At 37.3% G+C, this 21,735-nt stretch overlaps 2 protein-coding genes across 4 annotated transcripts in view; one reads left to right on the top strand and one right to left on the bottom strand.

The window, feature by feature from the left end:
• Window positions 1-1,229: 1,229 nt before the first annotated feature.
• Window positions 1,230-16,598, bottom strand: patl2 (PAT1 homolog 2). The gene is made up of 19 exons (XM_039691109.2): window positions 16,482-16,598; window positions 15,866-16,016; window positions 15,325-15,644; window positions 15,118-15,183; window positions 14,984-15,037; window positions 14,753-14,908; window positions 14,362-14,439; window positions 14,117-14,265; window positions 11,154-11,228; window positions 10,961-11,084; window positions 9,237-9,357; window positions 9,045-9,142; window positions 8,860-8,913; window positions 7,817-7,959; window positions 7,548-7,704; window positions 7,328-7,468; window positions 6,986-7,083; window positions 6,511-6,651; window positions 1,230-1,874 (listed from the first exon to the last, which is right to left on the bottom strand). Exons 1-19 carry the CDS (start codon window positions 16,500-16,502, stop codon window positions 1,841-1,843), a joined length of 2,181 nt encoding a protein of 726 aa, XP_039547043.1. The 5' UTR covers window positions 16,503-16,598; the 3' UTR covers window positions 1,230-1,840.
• A 3,013-nt stretch (window positions 16,599-19,611) lies between these two features.
• ccser2b (coiled-coil serine rich protein 2b) overlaps window positions 19,612-21,735 on the top strand; it is a 113,728-nt gene continuing 111,604 nt past the window's right edge. For all 3 annotated transcript variants that reach the window (XM_089121934.1, XM_039691298.2, XM_089121935.1), the window contains exon 1: window positions 19,612-19,907. The gene's annotated coding sequence lies outside the window, so the exon portion shown is untranslated. The remainder of the gene's footprint in view (window positions 19,908-21,735) is intronic.

Here is a 21,735-nt window from a genome sequence, read left to right as displayed (position 1 = left end):
TCCTAGAGGTTGAATTCATCTCAAAATCTGCCAAACTTCCCATACTACTTCTGAATAGGATTTCTACTTCATAAATTTGTGAAAATAATGGTTCAGATCACTCAAAACACATATGGAAATGGAGGCACCCTTATATGGGCTGTAATGGAGTCTGGTTGTACCCTAGTGAAAAAGTTTGAAACTGCACCTCAACAAAATCTCACTGAAAGTTCATTTTTTGAGATATCAACCTAAAATTTGAAACACAACTAGCCCAGGTTTTGAAAATATATATTTTATATAAAATATATATATATATTTTTTGTTTTTTTACATTGTGTATTTCTATAAACTCAAACTTCTATAACTTTTTTTGTTTCACTTTCTTAACTTATTTCACTTCGAGAAAAATCTGCCAAATGTCTTCTTTAAAACAAGACCAATCATATGTCTATAGTCCAAAGCATTCTTGAATTACAACCATTTAAGTTTGAAATGAGCATCTCCATGTCTACTCAAAAAAGGGGGGTGACAACACTGGTCCATTCGAAGAAACCAAGAAAGGATGCTACAAATACAAGGACTATATCTTCAGAAACTATGCAAAGCCACTCAAAACACAATTCTTGACCCTGAAGGTGCAATTCAGTAATTTGCTGCAAATTGAAAGTTATTAAGAAATAAAGTGTGCTTATGAGAAGCGTGTTCATTCAAAAGAGAAAGACTGTAAAACACATAATAGAAACCTGAATAATTGAATATGGCAAAATACATTTGAGCGGTCATTTCAATGTGGTGTTTCACTCCCAAGCTGTGGTTTCACACTAATAAGAAAGCATTATGCTCTTTGGCTCATATATCTGTAGATAAGCAATGTCGTTTGCACTGAACACACATTCATTTTGTTCATGTTCGCTGATCAATGTTTAAGGGAATACAAATGTTAATTCAATCTATTCATCACATAAAGTGATTGTCTCTCTTCAGAAAATCTGGCCCAAACCACTCCATTTATATGGATTAGTTTTAAAATCTTTATGAACTTTAAAATGCCAGTGTCAGTTGCACAGCTGTCAATGGAGGGACAGAAATCCCTGATTTCATCAAAAATAAGGGCTCTTACAAATCAACTTTTTAATTTAAACTATATAATGCACTCAAGGCCATGTTGTATTGTGAATAGCACAAATCAAAGGATATGGTCCAAATATTCTGTTAGTTGATTCAGTCACAAATCAACATTGATTCAACTACTTTTACAAATTTTTATTTATTTATTTTTTTTAATTTGCATGTGCTCTGCAACAGTGGAAAAAAATACATATGACATTAGGTCGAACAATCACAAAAATAAAACAAAATGAAACCATACCGCAAACTTTTCACTTAAGCGCAACTTAACACCCAAAACCTTTCTTTGAAAGACATGGTTGGTTTCATAACAAAAGATGTTATTATAAATCACAAAATTAAACTCAACACCTTTAGTGCAACTGTACAATCTCACATCCAATAGCTTGCCATGATCAGCTTTATCTGTGATATGAAGCGCTTCATGAGGCTCTATACGGTCATGATTTATGACTGAATATCAGCCACTTCCCCATAAATCATACTGATAAATCTTGTAAAAAAAAAAAAGTGCTAATTGCTAATCAGTGCAAAGCTGACCTTGATAGGACTTATGGAATACGCTTAAAGTAGACAGTTTAAGAAATAGGAGAAAAGGAAATTGAGGCTGACACGAAGACATAAATCACTGATGAATGTGGTCTGTCACAAAATCCAGTTCATTTCCTGTTTGGCGTCGTCCTATGTTCCAGGCCATTGTAGAGGGAGAGGTCATAGGGTCAGTGCTCATTTATGATGCTACAGCCAGATATCCCGTTGCTGATCTGCGGTCAGAAAAAAAAAAAAAAACTTAATCTAAAAGACACTTAATCTGACAATAATGGCTCAAGGGCCAGATTTACTTAATTGGCCAAATTAGCTTTAGACCACAATCTCTTAATAGCGCAGATGGGAGTGAAAAAAGTTCTGCAGGTCATCAGCGAAAAGTGTAAGGTCGCAAACGATACATTATGTAAAAATAGCTCTATTTTCTTTGCAACAGGTGTAAATAGTTACATACTGACACTAAAGCCCTCCCTACACCTATACCCGAAAAACATTAATTAAATAATCAGTAGGGATTTTAATTCCACTTTTCACATATTTTCTACTAATCTAATTTTTCTAACCAAGTTATTAATCAGATACAATATAGTTTGTTGAAAAAAATAAATAAATTATATCAAATCTTACAGGAACTACATGGCAGTGGGATGCAAGAAAGATTGACTCGTCAGGAGAAGCTGGGGTTAGGCGTCTTGCTCATGGACACCTCGACACTTGGTCAGGTGGAACCGGGGATTGAACCACCAACCTTCCGGTTTGTAGACAACCTACATGAACCACTGCTTTGTTTTTACAAAATATATTAATTTTACTTGCATAAACATTTACTTTCAGACTAGAACCCGACCGATAAAGGATTTTGAAGGCCGATAGCTACCGATACAAATATTTTTGGGTTTTAAAATCCGATATTCTGATATATCAGCCGATATTTTATTTATTTATTTGAAACTGGACATGATAGTCACAAATTTTGTAATGCTTATTTGAGCTAAGAGAACTGATGGGGATGTTCTTTTAATTGTTATTCAAGCAACGTATGTCAACTCAACGAGTGTTGCCAACAGGAACGGTGTAGAGTGCCCTCTGGTGGACAAACTGTACAACTCCAACACTCATGACATGGTTCAAGCGTGTTTCGTCCATTTTTATTTTATTTTTGAAATATTAATTTATCAGCCATTATAGCTGCCGATACCGATAGTTTGGAAAATGCCTAATATCGGTCTGCCGATATATCGGTCTGGCTCTATTTCAGACTATAAAAAGATCATGTTCATGCTGCAATGGGTCATCCATAGGGAGCAGCAGAGTGAAATGTGGATCTTTTTTTTTTTAAATTTAGACAATTTGGTCTATAAACTTTTGATCTACAAACAAATCAGCATAATTTCATGTGTAAAGCCACAGAACTTAAGGGGCAAAAATGACCCAAAAGGTGCAACGGACCCATATGTAATAGGAGGGTGAATACTTTCCTCCCATAAATCTGAATGGGAAGCTCCTACAAATGCATAACGCAATATGATCAGCCGGAAAACAGTCCTGTTAGGTTTTACTAATTCCAAAAGACGGCTTGCGCTGTCACAAGCAAGCTATAAGTAGGCTGACGAACTGAAACTGTCTAAACATTGACAGTGAAGATCTCCGTTCATCCAAAGCATAAAAGTGCAGATCAAAAGGATTCACACAGTCTCATCCTTCTCATTAGGAGAAACTTTTAAACACAGGTACACAAATCTCATGACTGTGCAAAAGTGCAATTTCATTTTTAAAGGAATTTTTCACCCAATAATCATGATGTCACTGCAAACCTGTATACATTTTATCAGCAAAACAAGATTATTTTTTTTGTCAATTTCATTCATTTTGGAACCTGGTGCATTTCCTCCCATAGGTCAGTTCGTTGTATGTGCCTAAACATGCTCGGATGTGCACCAAAATTAACGGTCCCAGACTGCCCGAATAACACAGTCAGGTTTCTTACCACAAGTGAACCGTTCCAATCAAAACAAACAAATCTGTATAAATTCATACTAGGAAAGTTCTGTAAAAGCAGTGTCCAGGGTGTTTTCACACCTGAAAGTCCGCACCAAAGTTCATGTTTTGATACATTTTATACTTTCAGAAAGTTTTGGTTTGGTTTCACTCTGCAATAATGCAAGCGCACTATGGAACTTTACGTGACATACTTGCGTCCTGTCGTCATAATCTATGTGGGCTGCATCTTGATATTGATTGGTTTAGTAAATTGCCGTGCATCTGACGTCAGCGTGTTGTCAATTCGGCGGGTAAGTTTGACAACATGAACGAACAGACGCATATTGTTGCAACTATATTGTTATTTATATGGCATAATTACCTGCAGCACCAACTATACACAAGGCTAGTTCAAATTCGCCAAATGAACATTTTATCGTCGCTGTCAGGAAAGGAGGAGAAGACTGCAAGTTGACTTCTTATTATGTTATCAGACCATACTTCAAATAAAAACCTCATCTCCTCTTCTCCTCATGTGCTACCACGGCTCATTTTTCCTGCCACCTTCTGTTTTTTTTTTCGGCTTTTTGGGAAACAACAGAACTTCCTGTAAAAGGTCTGAAAGTCCGAACCATACATAAATGCTTTCACACTATGAATGAACCAAACCTTTTTTCAGTTTGATCCGGACCGAGACTACCTCTTTTTGTCGGACCAAATTTCATCTGTTTGGTCCGGACCATGGTCCGGGGGAGGTTTAACACCTATATATTTTGATTCTGACAAAACTATAAAGTCCGAAAGTCCAGACCAAGCAAGGTAGGTGTGAAAGGGCGCTAACTGTTTGGTGAACAGAACATTAAAGTCCCTTTAAGACAAGCAATTTCACTCGGAGGCCATTTAAAACACATGCCTATCTCTTTGAATAGGGAAACCATAAATTCTCAAACTGCTCACCAAGCTTATAATTAAATTTCCAATTTGAAATCAATGAAATTTGATAATCTCAAAGTTTGTTGCCAAACGCTCAAATCAAGACAGAAAACTTAATTTTTCAGACTAGATCAACCAAAGTGTGTCTGACTGTTTCTATAGGAACTGGAGCTGCTAACTGCAGCCACAGTGACACAATGACCATCAATCGGCCATTGGCTCTTATTTAGAAGGCGGGACTTATTCCATAATCTTGTGTTGCACTTTTCCCCATTCAAAACAGTATGAGTGATGCGTCTTGTGTTATTTTATAGTCTTTGACATAACTTATCAGAGTGAAAAACTAAAGAGCACCATATTAAAGGAGAACTCCGGTGCAAAATGAACCTTTGGTCTAATTGGCTTTATGCACATCTGCACTACTTCCTGAACTTCAGCCAGCTCCTTGTTTCCTGTCAGCCATTATTGGACAAATTGATTAATTCAGGTGTGCCTGACCTCAGTAGTCATGGCAACAATAATCAGACACACCTGAATTAATTAAGTTTGCCCAATAATGGCAGACAGGAAACAAGGAGCTGGCTGAAGTTCAGGAAGTAGTGCAGCTGGGCATAAAGCCAATTACACATTGTTACCTAGTCAACCGTTATCTGAGATTTGTTTTCATGATTGCCGAATGTAAATAGTTTTATCTCTAAAAACAGTTTAGCCTATAACGCTAGTATACCGCTAGTAAATAGGGCATAGAGTAATGACAAATAAATGACAAATAAAAATCGCTTGTTATTACCACTAACAAGGCTCAAAATAGCCCCACACTAACACGACAGCATAATAAGGGTCCCTACATTCAAACCGAAGCATTGAGAACTTTGTCAGTGTCCATACAGTTTAATAAGAAGATATTTTATACACAGTCAACTTCGCGAATACAGGAAGAAGCCATCTTTGAAAAATAGTCTCTACCAGTCGATCTACGAACGCCGATCCATGTGCACCGGTGAGATGTGAATAAGGTGATAAGGTGAGCGCGAACAGTAGGCTACGTGTACATATTTAAGAGAAGAAAACGGTTCGTGTTTCTTCCGAAAACAACGGACCATATGATATTCTGCACAGTTCAGCACACATGGATCGGCGTTCGTAGATCGACTGGTAGAGTCTATTTTTCAAAGATGGCTTCTTCCTGTATTCGCGAAGTTGACTGTGTGTATAAAATCTCTTCTTATTAAACTGTATGGACACGGACAAAGTTCTCAATGCTTCGGTTTGAATGTAGGGACCCTTATTATGCTGTCGTGTTAGTGTGGGGCTATTTTGAGCCTTGTTAGTGGTAATAACAAGCGATTTTTATTTGTCATTTATTTGTCATTATGCCCTATATACTAGCATTATACTAGCGTTATAGGCTAAACTGTTTTTAGAGATAACACTATTTACATTCGGCAATCATGAAAACAAATCTCAGATAACGGTTGACTAGGTAGCAATGTGTAATTAGACCAAAGGTTTATTTTGCGCCGGAGTTCTCCTTTAAGTGTCATTGCACATTTCCTAAACAGGAGGCACTGCAAGAATGTGGTCTCGACAATGCCTTAATTCCTGCTTTAAAGGATATCAGTTACAGAATCCAGGTTTACATAAATTCTAAATAAAATTGTGTTGGCAATGACAGCTAGTCCACAGAGCCAACAGTCCCTGACGCACAACTGCAATGAACGGAATCCGGAAACAAACTGATGAACCAATGAGAGGACAGCTTTACTTGCATGTGACTACAGTATGTGTTCGTTACCAAGTTTAATTTTCTGTTGGTTCAGTTTGCTTTCATAAGGGTACATTTCAATTTGTCCCCATTTCACAAAGCAAATTATCTACAGGTCTGAAATGCTCTAAGAGTTACGCAAAGTGTGAAGTATTGAGTGCGGTATTTAGACTCACTCCATGTTGTTCTTCAGTTGGTGTATGGTCCGCTTGTCCAGATATCGACAGAAAAGCGTTAGCAGGTTGGGGGGCAGAAGTAATGGTTCAACAAGTGTCGTCTGGGATAGCTGCCGGGCCACATGGAATACTGTATCCGTCCTTGATGGTTGTTAGAAAAATTGGATTTCAATTTAAAAAAGAAGATGTAACAAGACTGGAACAAACCAAATTTGTTGACATTCACTGAAAATCATACTGGTTTAAATCAATACATTTAAAATGTTGTTTGCATACAGTTTATCTATAGTCTATAGATTTGCAGTGACTTAAATTTGGATCTGTTCCTCACAAAGTTACTATATACTGTAGGCTATGATATTTGACAGCCTCACATTCATTGTATGGAAAAACAGTGTGAATATCTTCCACATATAGATAGATAGATAGACACAAATATATTTACTAAGTAAATAAAGGCAAGCACAAACGGTACCAGGTCTCAAAGTCTCCAATGCTGGGCTCCATGGGAAGGTCAGAAGATAAAAGCCTTTCTCCCTGCGAGAGCAGGGCATACAGCAGCGACAGACCAAACTGCAAAGCAACATTTAAAAATAAATAAATAAATACACAGTACACGTTAAATACTATGTTTTTAACCTGCATTTATTAAACCTGAAAATATTACTAGACAGCAATGCCACGAAGAAGCCCTGAGAAAATGTAAAGCTGGTACACATTTGCTAACTCGGTTATGGTAAAACATAACTACACTGAAAAGGACCAGTTGGATAAAATCACCACTACAAAATTATATAACCACCGCCTAAAAGCGTACCTTGTTTTGGCAGGCCAGCGTTAACCGTGTGTCTTTTGAGTCGGGCAGTGATGTGGTGAACTCTTTGAGAATTTGGATTAGCTGACTGAACACAAGTCCATCAACCACAGCACGGAGCGATGGATACAAAACAGGCAGGGCCTGTGAGGAGGTTAGAGCTTGAATAAGTGATCAACACCAAGAGCTATACAGAAAACACAAATCAATACACATAAAACACCTCATCTGCATCTCTGCTCATCAATACTGGGAGGTGTTTGGTCACCACGCTCAGAATATGTAGGGATGCATCATGTGACAGGAAGGGGAGGAGTCTGGCCAACATACTCTTTCCTTTTGATACAAGTAGACACGAAAGAAATTCCTCTCCAGAGTCCCTGCAAGGGAGGGGGGGGGGGGGGGCAAAAATATAAAAATGATATATTATAAAAGTAATGAGATCAAAAACATACTGTACATTCACAACAGAAAAGTAAAGGAGCTTCTTACAGTAGATTAGTGACTCGCAGCTCAGTGTAAAGCTGCTCCACCTTCCTCTTAATGTTCTGCATCAACCGCCTCTCCTCATCTTTGTCAGACACCGTTGCCTTCATTTTCTCTGCCTCTTCCACTTCTAACAAAACTATGTACAACTGGGAGAAAACAAAGGGTTTAAAGTCACCCATACACTTAGTCACCCATAGGTGGAGTCACCCAGACACTTTATCGAGTACAAAGTCGCAATGAAACCATAGTAGCAACAGATTTTGTCTTCCATATTGTGAATAACATCTGAGATTAATGGATTAATAATTTAAAAAAAGGTTAGGAAGTTGTTTCAATGCAGTTGCTGAATAATGACCAATTGTAACTGATTATTAAACATTAAGGTAAAAAAAAAGTTATTCCAAGGATGTGCAGCCCTTCAAAAAAAAAAATATATATATTTATTTGATTCTTACAAATACTATATTCTAATTGGTCAAATCATGCTATTTAGAGGTAACATAAGTCCACACTTGTGGACATATCCAGATCATATTGTCCACAATTGACACTTGTAGGCATCTCGAAAAATAGGATCCTGAATTTAGAACACTGAGGCAACCAGTTTTAAGGGTTCTACAGAGTTCAATCTATACCTTGAGTTAGGAATTAATCCTGGATAATCAGGAAGGTCCGTCAATAAGAGGGAACAACCTTTGGTCCAATGCCAGACTCAAGGGGGACCCGCACTAGAGACAATGAGCTGTTTAACTGGTATAGATACTGTGCATCATTCCAGCCCTAGTGCTAGAGTCAGAGGCTTTTCTTGTTAGTTGCATGCAGGCAAGCAGGGATGCCTTATAGGTTACAGTAATGAAAGAACGAAGTGTGAATGGCAGAGATAGATAGATTGTGACTGACAGGTGGTTGGTCTGACAGACAGATACTGCAACAATATGGAGAACATGTGAGGGATGGCGAGTCACTGTACTAACCAAACATGTTGTGCATCATCACCAACCATCCCCCCACTTTGGAACTGGATACAAATATTACAAAGTGGTTACCTTCTCAATGGTGCTCAACACATCCAACCTTTGCTGTCTAGTGTCTTTGTGCTCCTGCTCAAATAAGAAGGTACAGGTTTGCTGGTGTTTTTTTTTTTTTTTTTTTTTTTAAAGTAGCCCATCTTCCCCTCACCAAATTACCACAACTTATTTTTGCACCTTCAGTTAAATACAGCAAATCTCACCTCATCATGTGTATGCGCATGAACGGCATCAATTGCTCTTCTTGGAGAGAAACAGGTAGACACTGCAACCTGCCCGAGTGAACCTTCAAAGTGGACCACTGTAGTAATGCAAGAATAACTGCAAATCATTCATACTGTACAATTATAAAATGGGCATTACATCAGTTTTTTTTTTTTTTTTTTGTGCCAGACCTGGGGTGTATGAAAGAGTTTTGGTAACATAAGGGGTTGTGAGTTTGGGGGGTTCCTTTTTTAACCGGTCACCCAGGATCTCCTCTTCGGCAAGTTTGGCTTCCATCCTCTGATAGTACTCCTGCAGGGATTAAAATAACTAGACCTGACACCTGATCTTATACATCGAGTCATTTTTACAGCCAATGGGACAGTGTTGTGAGAAAGATATCAAACAGTAGTAAATAGGGGTGAAAAAAAAAAAGATTCACGATTCTCTCTTCTAGTGATTCGAATCGATTCATAAACATTAAAAATGTATATTCTAAATGAGTTGTTAACATGTTGAGGCAACAAAGAACATAGTTAAATAAATAAATCATTTTTCGATGCAAAAAGTGTGCGTGTGCTCACACCATGAGACGAATATGAAAGGCCAAGCAGTGATGGTGTCTGTCTCCACCGGGCTTGAGTAAAATAATAAATGCATTACAATATATGATTAAATAACTCCCACTAACAGTAATATAATATTCAGGTCAAGATATATATATATATATATACACACACACACACACAATATAACTAGTGTTACTAATAGCCTAAAAATTAAAAAGGCAGGAAATGTAATTTATTATGAACAAAAATTAGTTACTTTTTTCAGAAAAATTAAGTAAAACAAAGATTGAAAAATAATTCAAAATGTTTAAAGGTGCAGTGTAATTTTAAGCAGCATCTAGTGGTGAGGTTGTAAATTGCAACGATTAGAAGTTACAGTGGACACCAGGAAAAGATGGAAGACAGACGAGAGTAGCCAGTTAATCAATGAGGTTTCTTAAAGATCAATTAAGAAATTATATATTTGCTTATTCAGTAAAACGATATATTATTGTTACTTGTTCATCATTGTGTCAGTGTTTTATTCGCTGAATTTAGCTAGTTTCTTTGCACGAAGAACAAGTGATGAAATGCACACTGTAGTAGATACTACAGTAGATACTGTAGAAACATGTCGGTCCAAAACAACCCGGTCTCATCCCAAGACGTCATATAACTGACGTTTTGGGACGTCTTTTGACCATACGTCAATATTCGCCTTTTTAGGGCCCCCTTAAACGTCGGTAGATGAGGTTATGGGATCCTAACTCTACCCCAGACCTAAACCTAACCCTAAACCTAACCCGTCACCTAACTGACGTTAAAGGTAAAGCGTCAGTTGTATGACGTCCCAGGATCGCCATCTACCAACGTTTATGGGGGCCCTAAAAAGGCGGATATTGACGTATGGTCAAAAGACGTCCCAAGACGTCAGTTATATGACTTTTTGGGATGAGACTGTGTTATCCAAAATGGCTATTTCAAATTTAAAGGGACCCGTGCCGTGGTGGTGTGTACATGGAAATGGCTCATTCTAAGCTATTAAAAACACAACGGTTGGTTCATTACCTAACGTCTTTATACACCCCTGAAAACAGTTATGTACATGATATTACACTCCTGAAAACAGATTCTCCAAAATATTACAACAATGCACCTTTAATTACACCCATGAGTGTTTTAATATCATTCAACTGGGGGAGTGGGGGCGTTATATAGTATGTGTATGCATTCATGCACAAATAAAATACAAAAACAAAGTTAATAATAAAATATATGCCAAAAATCCAATTTGATTTGAGTAGTTAAACCCACCAACTTTCTTGACCATTTTCTGGAGGGCGAAAAACTTTAGGACTGATACAAACCTGGTAATAGTAATCATCCAGATGTGGATTCTCACTCTGTAGCTGGATCATCTGCAGCCTGATTATCCATTCCTTCTCTTTGTCAGTCATGATTTGACAATATGGGTCCCAGCTCACTGGCTTTCTGAGAATTAGATTTCAATTCAGAAAAAAGACATTTTTTTCCAAAAGACACAATTTTCATTACACTTACCTGTGAGGTCTCTGCTGTCGCTGACTCAAAAGCCGTTTGTGCTGGGGGTGGAACTGAACAACAGGACCAGGTGCTCTAAAAGTTGACAGAAAAATGTTTTGTGGAAAGACCAAATATTTGCTAGTAAATCCAAATTACAGAATCCTAGTTGAAATCTTCACCCAAAAATGAAATCTCTCATACAAATTTTTACAGCCAATACCCGATTTTTTTTTATTGTTTATTGACCGATACAATTTTAAGTTATCAGGACGTAAAGTCCTGATAACTTAAAATTGTATCGGCCAATAAACAAAATGTCATCACCCTTTTCCACTGTAAAAAATTAAGCCAAGATATCCCAGAAACGGTCGATGCCAGTTATGTTATTTAAAGCCAGAGTCTGTGCATTAGTGATCCTGACGTGAAGCAGTGGTATCAAGATCGAGCTCATACAGCAGATGCAAGCACAGCTGTCAATCATAATCTCACACCATAATCTCAATGTATCCCTGCCTCTGCTTAATTATTTTTATCCCCAGTGGGGTTAAGTTTATCCCCCCAAAGTGAACAGTGCTACTACACTAGTGGCAAGACAGATCACAAAACTTATCACGGGTCCGTGGTTTGATTAAAGTCAATTTTATTTTGAAATGTGCAACTTTAGCTGGCTCTAGCTGCCGCAGCTCAATGTCCTGTTCAAGGTGCTATCTCACGAGTAATAACCTAATCAAACACTTGCGAGATGGTTGCAGGTCAGCTGGGCAGTGGAGCTGTGTGTCGAAAGGACGGCAGCTTATTCAGCATATTACTGAAGTGGGAATAAACATCACAATCTGCTAATCTGTTTCTATGAGAGTCACACCACTGAGAATGGCCGAAGTTACACATACAGTCAATTGAGGCTAAAGCAAAGGTTTTTTTTGATTTCTCGCTCACTCTTGAGCGTCTGGCGCGAGTGATTTCAATGTTAAAGTCCCTGTAAAGTCAAAATTAAGTACGTGTTCTGAGTCTGTCATACCACAGAAAAATGTGTTATTAGCCACCCAGCCAAATTTAAATGATAAAAAAAGGCAGCAAGTACATAAAATAAGCTATCAAAATCATGAAAAAATGAGCAGATTCTCTGCTCTCAAACGCTGGGGGCGTGTCCGCTGGCTGCGCTGAAACCACGCCCACTAGCGGGAAAGCTGTCGACGGTGATATTAGCTGATTAGCTTTTGGAGACGGGAGGATGAACACTGAGGCGGGAGATCGTCGTTTCGGCTCCATTCACCAGTAACAGCGGATTATCAGTGAATCCAAGTTGTCTCTGAGGAAAGTTTATAAAACGATCCAGTGTAAAACGATCACTACAGAGGTACAGAGGCTCTTCATCAAGGTATAAGCTCTCTAAAAACCTCTTCTTGATGTGATCGTTTTTAGGGGAATTTAAATGAAGATACCAATCTGTTTTGTACATGATCACATCCAGGTAGTAGCCCATGCATGTCCGTGTCGAAGGCATAGCTAGCTAGAAAACTGTAGGCTCAGCTGTAGTAACTAATAGTACTGACAGACACTCGCGATTGAGCGGTGAATGCGAATGTGCTTGGGGAGTGTGTGTGGAGAGGGGGAGATCAGACTCTGCGCGTCATCAAATAGGGGGGTGTCCAGCAGCTCATGGGCTCCAGTGCGTCATCGAGCCCTGTTTTAGCCCCGCCTAATTAATCCGTAAAATTGCAATGGTGAAAAACTGTTTAACGGTCTAACTCTACATTTCAGTACTTCACAGTTCACAGTCTTTGTAATATGTTTTAGCAATACATATGCAACATTTATAATGTGTTTAGAACTTTTTTGTAGAATTGCCTTTACAGGGACTTTAAGTCAATGTAAAGACGCGTTTACACGCGTCTAGATATCCTGTGGCGCGATTGAAGCGTTTAGCGCGGTACACGCGTGAATAAGGCGAATTGACTACAACCTAGTCTAGTCTAATAAGGGGAGAATTGGCACTGTCTGGTTACTTCCTGTTTCTGGACTAGCTGCAGTAACACCTCTCTCTCCATGCAGGTGCGCTCGCAGGCAAGTGCAGAATGAATGGGAGTCTATGGGGTTTCATCCCCAGAAATCCACTTTTCTCAGGATGTCAAGTAATTTGAAAGTCGTATTTCTGGGGGGGGGGGGGGGGGGATTTTTAGCATTTTTAATTTCACTTATCTGTTCTAAAAATCCATTCAAAAATGTGATAACGTCACATAATAGCAAAATGCTAGCGTGTTCCAGCCAACAATGGCCTAACCTGTAAGACATCGAAAGGATACAAGTACTCGTTCATTCGACTTTATCTATAATCTACAGTATATTGAATTTGCGGAATCAACAATAAAATCTACGTTGATTCAACGACAAGTGAGAAAGGGATACATTTAGCCATCTAGCTCCATAGACTCCCATTTATTCTTCAGTCGCCCGCGTTCACCTCCAGTGGAATTCTCCAGTTGGAAAGATAAGCTATTAGAGTAAAAATATTGCGTTAGGCTACTTCATGAGTTTAGAAAAAAAAATATTACAATTCCTGCAAATGCAGTAATGAAGTTCATGTTCTCATGATTCATTTTGAATAAATGTTTCAAAACATCCCCCCTCTATTTTTATTTTTTTTACAAATCGTACCCTGCCCATTACCCTAATTGAACTTCAACTCCGGAGCCTTCCTCCGTCCACAGCGATTGTACACACTAAAGACAGTAACGATGGCATTGATTTTACCATACAAATTTGAGTGCGAGTCCAATGATAAATAATGGAATAAATGGAAGTACAGTTCAGTTTGCCTCACAATGTGACTTAGTCTATAACATATTGAAGTTGTATACGCCCCAGTCCCTCGTGATTATTATTAACTATTTGACAAATGTTTCAAAAAGGGTTTTGAACAACATGAGGGTGCATATTTTTAATCTTCAATAAAGTATTCCTTTACAGAATAGATGACCAACCTGAAGTCCTGCATGATGTTGGAAGATGGGCTGTAGAATGGAGCAGGCCTGGGGGACTCTGTCCCAAACTGCAGGTGCATGAGTTTGGGCGTGTGGGGCATTGGGGTAGAGAGATGAGGAGGACGGGAAGGTGACAGAAAACCTCCAGGCTAGAAAAAAAAAATAATCTCCAGATATGAGCTTCTAGAAAAAGCCGGTTTTATTCAGGAACAGAAATGCAGTAAGTGAATGAATAAGAGGATCACCTGGTTATATTGTTGTTGGGGTGAAAAGAGTCTTTGGGGTCGAAAGGGAGTGCAAGGCACCATAGGACTATTTTGAGCCTAAATGAAAAAAAAAAAAAAAAAAAAACTGTATTTCTGTACCTCTTACCCTTTATTAAATTTGAGTCACACAACAGACTATAAAGTTGAAACTCCTATTGCGGTTCCACAGATGACAGTCCATAGAAATATGCTTCAACGATAAAGGACAAGAGGGGCATAAAGGAGGATCTTCTAGCAATATTCTAATAACCACCCAGAACATTCTAGAGTAGTGGCAGCTCATTTTGCACAGGGAAACACCACTCAAATATACCTTTACAGAACATAACAACCTCAATTAGCTCCCCATTTATATTAGAAACCCAACTACCTGAAAATGACACCTCTGGTTGAAAGATCCAGCGAAAGACTGTCCCCTCCTGCCCCGGCTAGTGGAAAAAGGCCTTATAGGAGAAAGATAGTTTGGAGAGACAGGTGGGACCCTGCCACGTGCTGATCGGTCAATCACTCCCACAATCGCCTGGTCCTAAGATGAAAACGATTAACAGATGGTTGTAATGTATGATTCCATAAAAGACACATCTGAGATTTGCTTGATCACCTGATATATAGACGGTGGAGGTGGCCTGTTGGACTTTAAAGATGATATCATCCACTGAAGTAGAAAACAAATTTACACCTCAGGTCAATTAAAAAAAAAAAAAAAAACATTGCCAAATATTGAAGACTACACACTGTATTTGAATTGAGGTCCTCCCAGTAGGAGCTGAGGCTGCAATCCACAATGGCACTATCAAGACTCTAAAAACAAATCCAAGTCAGAAAAAAATAAAGGGTGAGGGTGTTGGTTAGTACTCAGTTTAAGTTTACAGCTTCAAACCAGCATTTCTGAAAAAAAAATATACACAAACACACACACACATAGAACAGGCAGGTAAAAACCTTCAAGCTTGGTCGACCTGTCACAGTCTTCACCACAGCTGGGTCATCAAACAGCTGCCCTTGACCCACTCTCCCTCGCTGAGACCGGCCTGTTGGAGCGTGGGGCCAAATGCGAGGTCCCGGTCTCGGAGGTGAACGGGAACTGTAAGAGGAAGGCGGTCTGGGAGGTGGTAAAGGCGGTCTGGGAGGTGAACGGGAAGTGTAAGAGGAAGGCGGTCTGGGAGGGGGTGGAGGTGAAGACCGCGGTCCTGGGGAGCTATCGCCACACAGCAGCAGGAGATCCGTAGGGTCTACATCTGGATTTTCACTCACATCCTCATCTGGAAGTTTTTGCATAGGGATTTTTTAGAGAGTTTGAAGAAGGAAGAAGAAATAAAAAAAAACCAAAACAAAACAAAACTTAAAAGCACATGCTGCAGGGATAATGCTTAAAGTGATTACAATCTAGCAATACAATATTACCCTCCACCCCAGAAAAGAAAAGCCCTTCGTCAGCCAATTACCAATCCATGCATGTTATGATTTTATAATATAATAATACCCAAGCCAAATGTTTCCACATTGTAGAGGTCAATCTCCTCATCCTCTTCAGCCATTTCGAGCAACAGTACACATTCATCATCCTCTTTGTCGCTCCACTGATCTCCATTCTCTGGCCAAATGGCATCAGGATCAGATTCCCCGGTTTTCTCCTGAGATAGACATAAATTATGTATAATAAAACATTGCTAACTATATCACCTTGTTAGCAATGCATAGCATAACACCTTACAAAATAAGGTAAGACTTTCCTAAAAGATTCAATTTGTTAACACGCAAATCACATTTAATAATCTCAGTTCATGGTCATTTCAACATTTACTTTGACATTATTCAAATCAAATTGTGTATCTGCGTAATATTTAATTGAGCTAACATGAAATAACAATGGACAGTTGTGTTTTATAATAACTAACGTTAAATTAACAAAGATTAACAAATGGGCATAATGGAAGTTGTCTCTAAATGCATTAAATAACGTTCACTAATGGGACCTTTTGTAAAGTGTTACAGAGAATATTAGCTTGAATGAGTAGCCTACATATGTTACATGCAAGCCATTGGCTTTCATCCAACATGTTCAACTAATTCACAATCTTATCGCTTCATCTACTTACGGGATGTTCAGAATCACCCATTTAAATATTGTCAGTATTTTGTGAAATATTTCGTCAAGCATCCACATTCGCTAAACGTCTACAAATGCTCATTGATGTAACACGTGCTTATCAGTGTTTGTAAATGAACACACCTGCGCACCCGGAGGAGGTGTTCACGCAACGGCGACGTAACCAAACGTCACTCCCGCCAATAATCAAATACCGCCGAATATTATAATTCGTCCTGAGTATATATCTAACCAAAGTTAAGTTTCTTTATATATCTAGGCTATTTAACTCATCCTTCCCTCAGGAGGGAATGGATTCGAGGAGTTTTGTGGTTGAAATTTAAAAAGGAACAAATCCTTCCCTGGGCCTGAAGTTGAAATAACGCATTTCATTTTTCAATTTAATTAGACTCTACATAGAAAAGCCTAAAAGTGCTCAAAATTCAAACTAAAAATGCTAAAACTTTACCAAAAAAAATGTTTTGTGATGTCTACGTATCTGAGTCATGAACTGAATGAATACAGAATAACTAGAGAAATGTGTAAAAAGATTGATCAACTAGTAGTTTTGTATGGAAAAATAAGAGACACACACACACACACACACATATATATATATATATATATATATATATATATATATATATATATATATATATATATAAATCTGTGTTGTCCAATAGCATCAGTAAAGGTGGTCTTAATTTTGTTGATTTTGAAACTTTAAATAATACTAAAGGGCCATATTTAAGGGCCATAATAGTTTTAGACAAGTCTTGAATTACCTCTCCCAGACCCGGCAGACACGTATGTAGGCAAGATATGTTTTAAATCGGCATTAAAAAATAATAGAGGTATTCGTCTTCTTTTTCTAAATGATTGTGTTTCCACTCCTCATGTTGTTTCAAAATGGAACGCGTTAGTGGAAGATATTTCATGGAAGAAGGTTTGGACTCTCCCTAACAAGTAGCTATTGGTAAATAAGGTCAAAGAGATTTCTTTTAAGCTTATTCATCAATATTATCCTGTCAAAACATTCATAGTGTCCAAATTTAAATTAAGTATAGATGTACACTGTACTTTTTGTGATTCACAACCATCTTACATCTTTTTTGGCTCTGTGATCATACCAGAAAACTTTGGCAAGACATTTGCCAATTCATTGTAAACTATATAAATAAAGACTTTGTGCTTTACTTCAAAGATGTTCTGTTTGGGTTTTTCATTTTTGAGAAGCAATATGAGAATTTTATCCACAAATATAAAACTATGAAAGTTACCCCCCATTTTTCTCACTTTCAAGAAGATGTTAAGAACCTTATCTACTTCTTGTAACAAAAAGGCTACTGAAACTTTGAATGTATAGACCATTTCACAAGATGTAAACAACACTGGTCCAGAAACACTTCCTGTTTCAGTTTGTAACTGTTTTCTTTATTTCACATGTAAAGAAAACATCTTAAAGATGTTTGTTTAACTTTTTGATTCAGTTTTAAATGTTCTGTTGGTTGTATTTTATCCCAGCTTTTATGTAGTGTTAAAAAACTGAAACAGGAAGTGCTTCTGGACCAGTGTTGTTTACATCTTGTGAAATGGTCTATACTCATTTTTTGATGTGTTTGTGTAAAAAAAGATCATATATATATATATATATATATATATATATATATATAAATATATAGATATAAAAGATCATATATAAATTATACTATATATATATATATATATATATATATATATATATATATATATATAGTATAATTTTCTGTGTAAGTTATTTTATATATATATATATATATTTTTTTTTTTTAAGAAATGTAATGTAATATATCAATCCTTGAACCTCTGGCTCTTGTTTGTGTTTTAAAACTTTTCACTTTTGTATTATGTAAATAAATGTTTAATAAATAAAAAAAAATAACTGAATAACTGACTTTAGGACCGAGCGGAACAGCTCATTTGCTCCACACAGAGTTATAAGTGCTATAATATTTTTTTTTCCACAAGAGGTCGGCAAAGACACCAAATGCAAGATATTTTGAGCTGAATAAAAGTGAATAAAAGCTGAATATAGTGTTTTTTTGTGCAAATGGTTGAATCATTCCTTCAGATGAAAGATTTCTGTTAATTTTGAAATAAATATTGTATTCTTTTTTCCATTTATTGTGTTAAAACATTAAAACATCAACTGATGAACTACATGATATTGTAGCCTTTATTTATTGATTTATTGTCTGTTAACACTCCAGTCTGGTCACCATGGGTGTAGGCTTTAACATGGGTTACTGTGGGTTACAATGGAAATAATTCATGTTTCTTCTTTAATCGGAAGAGTAGCTATTAACAACTGCATGCCTAACTCACATACAACTCCAGCTGATTTGCTGCACAAGAAGTAATTGTCACTAACTGCCTATAGCCAAGCTTTCCCTAAACACACAAAACTACAAATTAATAAAATAACATGATAGCACAAGTCTATTGGATGTGATGTTTACATCTGGAAGACGTATTTTTAAGAGTGTTTGCTCATCTGCAATACGTCTGACGTTTCCTGTCAGATGTCAAATAGATGTTTCGAAGATGTCAGTTTTACATGTTAAACTGACATCTTCTAAACTTTGACATCTGACAGGAAACATCCTATAGACATGTTGCAGATGAGCAAACACTCAAATACTGTATGTCTTCCACATGTAAACATCACATCAAATGTGTTATCATTATAGTTGGCTACAGACACTTCTTATTTGGCTATTGGCTACCATGTTTTTATGTGACAAAATAGATATTAATTAGTTTGTAAAATATGTAATTTTATAATTTTCATAGAGAAAAAAAAGGTATAGTTTATTATCCTACATTTGAAATATATTCCCTTTTCAACAGTAGGCTACATTGCAAAAATAGGCTACTAACAAAAAAATGTATATCTTTAAAAAATATTTTGCACTGTTGTCGCCAGTGTGTGTGGTGTTCTCAGTGCCTAGAATTAATCATTTTCCAAAGCATTTTGTTCAGTTGATTCGTAGTTTCGAAAAGCTCTGCTTCACTTGCTGACCGTTCCAAGATGGGGGCGCATATGCAGCATCTTCTTATGATAGAAACAGGCAGGCCCAAATCAGCGTCCATGCCGCTAAGCAACGCCCATTTCCGGGTATACCCGCAGTATGAGGAGGAATGCCGACGTCAGTGTCAGCTGTTTTTACACAACATGCCCTCATGCCGGCAGGACATACCCAATAACATTAGATTGTGATGAGAAGAATCAGTCCTCTTGTCGACAACTGCTTATCGAGTATCGACTAACCATCGGATCGGGTGGAAGCTTTAACAGTGGCAGTAAGCAGGCTTGACTCCCGTATAGTGCATTTCCACGCCCAGCTCTACTCGCCTTCAATCGGATGAAATCGTAGCTGGCAGTCGTTCAGATAAGGTGTGTGTTCCCCTTCTCACTGCGGTCATTTTTCTGTTTTATTTGTTATCTACGTTGATAGACTATATTTGCTCGTCGTGGTTTGATCATGTGAGTTGATGTGTTTTGACTTTGTTTACATCCCCGGGTCATTCTATACTTTCAGTGGCGAGATGTTTTCTCTCACATTCATATGGAAAAACTGATATAAACTCTGTTGTGAAGATACAAAACACATGAATGCTTATTATTATTATTATTTACAATAATAGTATTATTGTTGCATTTTTTTTTTCATTTTGAAAGTCTGTTATGAAGAGAATAGCCTATACACGTATTTTTCTTACAATGCATCCAGGTACACATTTTTTTAAATCGAAAACTTAGCAATTTAAATTGCTTTAGTGTCTTTGACAATGAAATAAATGGAATGTATACATTATTTTACAATTAGCATGCAAATATTTTGTATGAATTGGCTTCTTTTGAAAGACTCATTTATTTTCACCAGTGTTAGGTACTCTTATGTGATGTGTTTGGTTGTTATAACTTGTCAAAATGACAAAACCAAAATGTCTTTGAAAGTATCTATAAATAAATGAAGAACACCATGTGTGAACTAGACAAAATAATTTTTTGTCTCAAAAATACAGTTATTTAATTTGACCTAAGTAAGATTTATTAATATAGCAGAGAATTTTGATTGAGAGAAATAAAATCAGATGTAAATGTGACGCAGTTGTAGAATGCCTCCCCTCCTTGACTATCAGAGTAAGATAGTACACGTTACACACCATATCACATGTCTGGCAATTCCACTCTTTATTGTGAGTTTATTAGGCTAATTATCACTTTTGTATCCATCCTCTTTTGGTGAGGTGCTGTTCTTATTAAACTTACTAATTTGAGATAGCTTATTTGACATGTTAATGTGCTGATTTTCCCTGATCAAGTGTGTATATGAAATTTAGCACATCTTTTGAAGCATTTTCCATGATATCTATGCCAATTGATTGGTCCAAAGAACAAAACAACAACTTCAACAACAACAATTAATCTAAAAGCAACCTTCTTGCCTGTGTGATTAAAAAAAAAATTCAAGCAGATGATGTTAACACTTTTGTGGCTTTTTAAAGGTTTGAAGGTCAGAAACAGGTAATGACGGCCTTTAGGTAATCTAACACTCCCTTGCTACAAAATGACTGATACTGATGTGGCCAAAACTGTCAAGGCCAATAATGATCTCTTATGATCTTTAATGATTCATGAACTCTTGCCTAATGCATGCTGTTTATAGATGTCTTTTAAGTCTTGCCCTGCTTACTCTCACTTGCTTTTAATGATAAGAAGGGGATTAACCACTTTTTTTTGTCTAATATGATTAGCAATTAGTTAAGCTTTACTGATGCTAGTTAGTTGGGTCTTGTAGGTTTGTTTGCCTTGGTTCAGAACTTGCTGGATGAAAAGACTCAATATAATTACTGTGTAATTATAATTACACACACACACACACACGCACACATAAACTCTTTCCTCTGCTGTTCTTGGCTTTCTCCGATATCTGATCTCCATAGATAATTCATGCTTTGGCCTCTCTGGCAGGGTTTGTGATGGTTGGGTGTGGTTTGTGATGTAGTCTGGGCAAGCTAGAGGCTGTCTGTGCATGGTAAAGAAATGTTCCAATTGTGCTATCATCAGTGCGTATACATTTGATCATAATGTTTAATGCTCTGCTGCTTTGGCAACCTAGTAGTTCGGTTGCAAAAACCAAGTGAGCTGCATACCTAGCATTTTAAGTTATCATTTTCAAGGTATTTAGCATCTTTGGCAATTATGATCAATATCATCA

The sequence above is a fragment of the Pimephales promelas genome, chromosome 17 (genome assembly GCF_988280905.1).
Source record: "Pimephales promelas chromosome 17, fPimPro1.hap1.1, whole genome shotgun sequence".
NCBI lineage: Eukaryota > Metazoa > Chordata > Actinopteri > Cypriniformes > Leuciscidae > Pimephales > Pimephales promelas.
The sequence above is the reverse complement of the archived record's forward strand: the minus strand, read 5'-3'. Positions and strand labels throughout refer to the sequence as shown.